This window comes from Diadema setosum, chromosome 12 (assembly GCF_964275005.1).
Source record: "Diadema setosum chromosome 12, eeDiaSeto1, whole genome shotgun sequence".
Classification (NCBI taxonomy): Eukaryota; Metazoa; Echinodermata; class Echinoidea; order Diadematoida; family Diadematidae; genus Diadema; species Diadema setosum.
Genome location: NC_092696.1, coordinates 14,142,587 through 14,146,281, shown reverse-complemented (window position 1 = coordinate 14,146,281; position 3,695 = coordinate 14,142,587). Strand labels below are relative to the sequence as shown.

Below are 3,695 nucleotides of genomic sequence, written 5' to 3'. Positions count from 1 at the left end.
TTAAAAAAAAGAGAATAAAAAAAAACAGTATTCTTTCCTTTCCCAATGTGAATGGTGCAATCTTATGTGAATATCATGCATTGTACACTTCTCATGAAGTGCATCAAATGAATAACATCATACATGTAATATTCTATAAATCAGCATCTATACCACACTTCAGAACACGTTCAGTGGCTTGACAAGAGCATTCCTTGAATTCTTCCGTTCTTTTGACATTAAAAAATGTCAAACGCAATTGTGGCCACATCATAAAAAGCATCACGAGTTGACCATATGAATTGATAGGTAAATCTGTCCCTTGATATTAGAATACTGCCATTCAATTACAACTTGTACTGATCAGCAAATCTTAAACAGTAATAGTCTGCTCGTCTGAATAGACTGCAAACATGACTTGCAAATGATTGCAACTACAGTTGTATACCTTTGATCGAAGATACATTTTACAATTCCTCACTTCATATTATCACAATCCTCACAGATAAGATGCAAAAGTTAATCACACTCTTGAACACATCACATGCTAATTGTCTTGCTATAGTAATTATGTTTTTGCATGTATGATATAATTTCACATTGGACTTGTCAAAAGAATATTTTGTGAGGAGGTGAACCTTTGCAATTCACAATGAAAGTGAAAGAATGAACAATAATCGTAATCCATTCTCAGGGAAAAGTTTGAGATCTTCCACCTTGGATAATGACATAAAAACCACATTTGCATCAGAGGAGGCAATATTTGTGCGAGTTTTTAACTTTGCAAAATTTGTGAAAACACACAGTAAAATATGCCATCACTATTCATGTGTCATAATTCACCACCATCCTCCGACAGGAAATCAAGCACCCCTGCATACCACCTCACCATCTCGGCCAACCTCTCGTGGGGATACGACTTCTCCACCCTTCGGCACATGTCCAGCAGGGCACGGTACCTGGAGCGGAGGTCAAAGTTCAGGAATTTCTGGACCTTCCTCAGGCAGATGGGGCAGAGAAACAGGGGCTGAGTGAGCGCCTCCTCCGCCGACTTGCTCTCGTTCATGGCACAGGAGAAGAAAACACAGTGGGACAAACCAAAGAGGTGGCAGAGTTCGTGACTGGAAACCTGCATTTAAAAACAAACAACAAACAAGCAAACTATTAGAAAATGAGATTATCAGTGTACACTGTACATGACCTTATGATAAGAGCAATGTTCATTCACCACAATACAGTATTTATCTCTTGTCTTTAAATTTAGTGGATCAAAACAAATATTGTCTCATACAATGTACACTGTAGGGCTATCACCCTGGGCTTTAATACTGATAAAAAGCACTCTGCAAGATGAAAATCCTGTGGTTATTTGGTTGTAGAGAACATTACCTTTTTGCTTATAAATTATTACAAGTCCATCTGACTTTCACTGTGTGAGTCTGAGTGATAAACAGGGACTTTCATCTTGTTAAAAAAAAAAAACCTGTAAGAATCAAGTGTTGTAATTATTTTGTAAATTTAGCAGAGTGTAATTGACTTTACTTTGAATGAGCGGCTTCAGGTTCTGCAACATTAGAACTACAAGTAACACCAGCTCACTTACTACACAAGTATGAAGAGAGGGAACAAAGAAGGGAAACTGTTAACTCTACCTTTGTGAAACAAAACAAAACAAAACAATGGATAGTAAATAATATGAAATAAAAAGATGGAGCATCAAACTACAGGAATGTGGATCCTGAGACTCTTGAGCTGTACATTTGTATACTGTAAACATATTATTTGTAATGTACCCTCATCAACTTCCAGAGGAGATGTCCCGTTATCTCCAGTCTGTCCTCGACTGCAGTCTCCGAGTCTGATCTCTCAGTTTCACTTCTTTTCAACTTCCCCCTGGAGTCTTCTTCTTCAAGATGTTCCTCATCTACACATACATGTACTTCTTTTAATACAGTCCCTTCGTGAGTTGCCTTGTCACAGTCATCGGCCACTCTCACACTTTTTGCACATCCACAGTCGCCAATTTCTTTCAGCGCACTCTCAGTCACTGTATCCTTTCCTGTCAAAACACCTGCATCATGTCCAGTAACAATATCACTTTTTACAGATTCATGGGCATTTGAATCTGATTTTGACATACAGGGTACCCTATCATCATTATTCAGTCTGCCATCAATATTGTCTTGTTTGAACGTCCTTGGTTCGTAACGACCAAAACTGAAGATGGCACAGCGGTGACTGTACAGTGCTTCCCCGAGTGCAAAGTTCAAGTCCTCGGATGGATAGAGGTCAGTCCAGGTCAAGCCGAGGATGTACTCCTTGCGGTCAATGCTCATCTCTTGATGCAGTCTGGTGTAGATATCTGTCACCAGAAACTGCTTCTTCTTTGTCACTTTGTGGAACCTGGTGACAGGATTGATTTTGCTAATGTCAAAGCACTGTTCTAGTGTGACCTCTAACCCTGGAAAGAATGCCTCCAAGAAGGTCACTAAAAAATGTACCAAAGAATCAACCCCCTCCATGCAGAAGTCGCCGACATCCAACTCCTCAAGAGGTACGAAGTGAAGAATTTTCGGATTTGTTGTAAGTCGCGATTTGGTGAATGGTGAGGCATCGAGTTGAACCATAGCTTTCCACATGCGATAGGTCTGTCGCCCTTTCATTGGAACTGGGGGTTCACTGGCGGGCTTGAAGAGCAGGTCTCCGTCGCACGGACTTTCAGTGGAAATAGTGGTAGGTTGTCTATAAACATCGCGATGTGTTGGATAGCTGAATCTTTGATCCATTCGTGATGGCATCACGTCACACGCAATGCTGAGTTCAAACAAGGTCCTTTCGTTCCGCTCTAATTTGCTCAGATCACCAACTAATTTGTTCACTTTTTGCTGGAAAACTCTCTCTGGGTTGCCAAGACATCCAGCCATTTTATTTAGCATCAGGTAGAGGTCTAGGTCCTACCTTGAACTTGCAGCATCAACTCCTAGCATCTCCCGGCATTGCCCCAAGAAAGTTTCATGGCCAAGCATAAATACAGTCTGTAAAGCAGGTAAGGAGGGGTGACACACTGCTCTAAACATACTCTAGATTCTGGACTAGTAGACTGGTCTCGTAGTCGTATGGCTATTAAAATGCAAACGCTGACGCTATCACGTCAGTCAGTGTCGTCGCTGAACGAGTCCAGTCGAGTGAGAAAGACGAACGCTGTCCATGAGAATGAGTAAACAAGCGCGCCATGCGCCAACACGCAATAAACCACCTGACATTTGCTTCTGCTCACGTGACCACATTGGCGTTGATGACCAGTTGCACAATATGCTGTGTTCTAGACTAGTGTGTGTGACTAGAAACGGGTCTAGAACATAGTGGAATCAGGAAACTCGTCTTGATATGGTACCTGGTTCTGCACTGCGAATAACAACGTAACCCAAGAACGTTGGACCTTTCTTCTTCAGTGCGCATTTTTCTTTTCAGGTGAGATAATACCGTGGAAGTCTAAGGTTGTCATAAGGCAATTCTAGAATAACTACCGGGTATTCTCAATACGCGGACACGCGATCATGCATACGCATGCTGGTAGCAGAGCGAGCGCGAGCCGAGCGATCGCCGCCCCTGACTGATGACTGAGCTGCGAGCGAGCGAGAGAGCTGCGAGGTTTATCAAATGCATGTAAAATTTATATTGTTGTCATTGTTGGAGCGTGATAGAGTGTACATAGC

At 41.9% G+C, this 3,695-nt stretch overlaps 1 protein-coding gene across 1 annotated transcript; it reads right to left on the bottom strand.

Annotated features, from left to right (window-relative positions):
- Positions 1-577: 577 nt before the first annotated feature.
- On the bottom strand, positions 578-2,887 carry LOC140236059 (archaemetzincin-1-like). The gene is made up of 2 exons (XM_072316033.1): positions 1,773-2,887; positions 578-1,108 (listed from the first exon to the last, which is right to left on the bottom strand). Exons 1-2 carry the CDS (start codon positions 2,775-2,777, stop codon positions 812-814), a joined length of 1,302 nt encoding a protein of 433 aa, XP_072172134.1. The 5' UTR covers positions 2,778-2,887; the 3' UTR covers positions 578-811.
- Between the last annotated feature and the right edge of the window lie 808 nt (positions 2,888-3,695).

Coding starts and splice junctions, on each gene's coding strand:
- LOC140236059 (XM_072316033.1), bottom strand. CDS start 2,777: ATGCCATCACGAATGGATCAAAGATTCAGCTATCCAACACATCGCGAT. Junction 1,109..1,772: donor TCCTCTGGAAGTTGATGAGG/GTACATTACAAA, acceptor TTTTAAATGCAG/GTTTCCAGTCACGAACTCTG.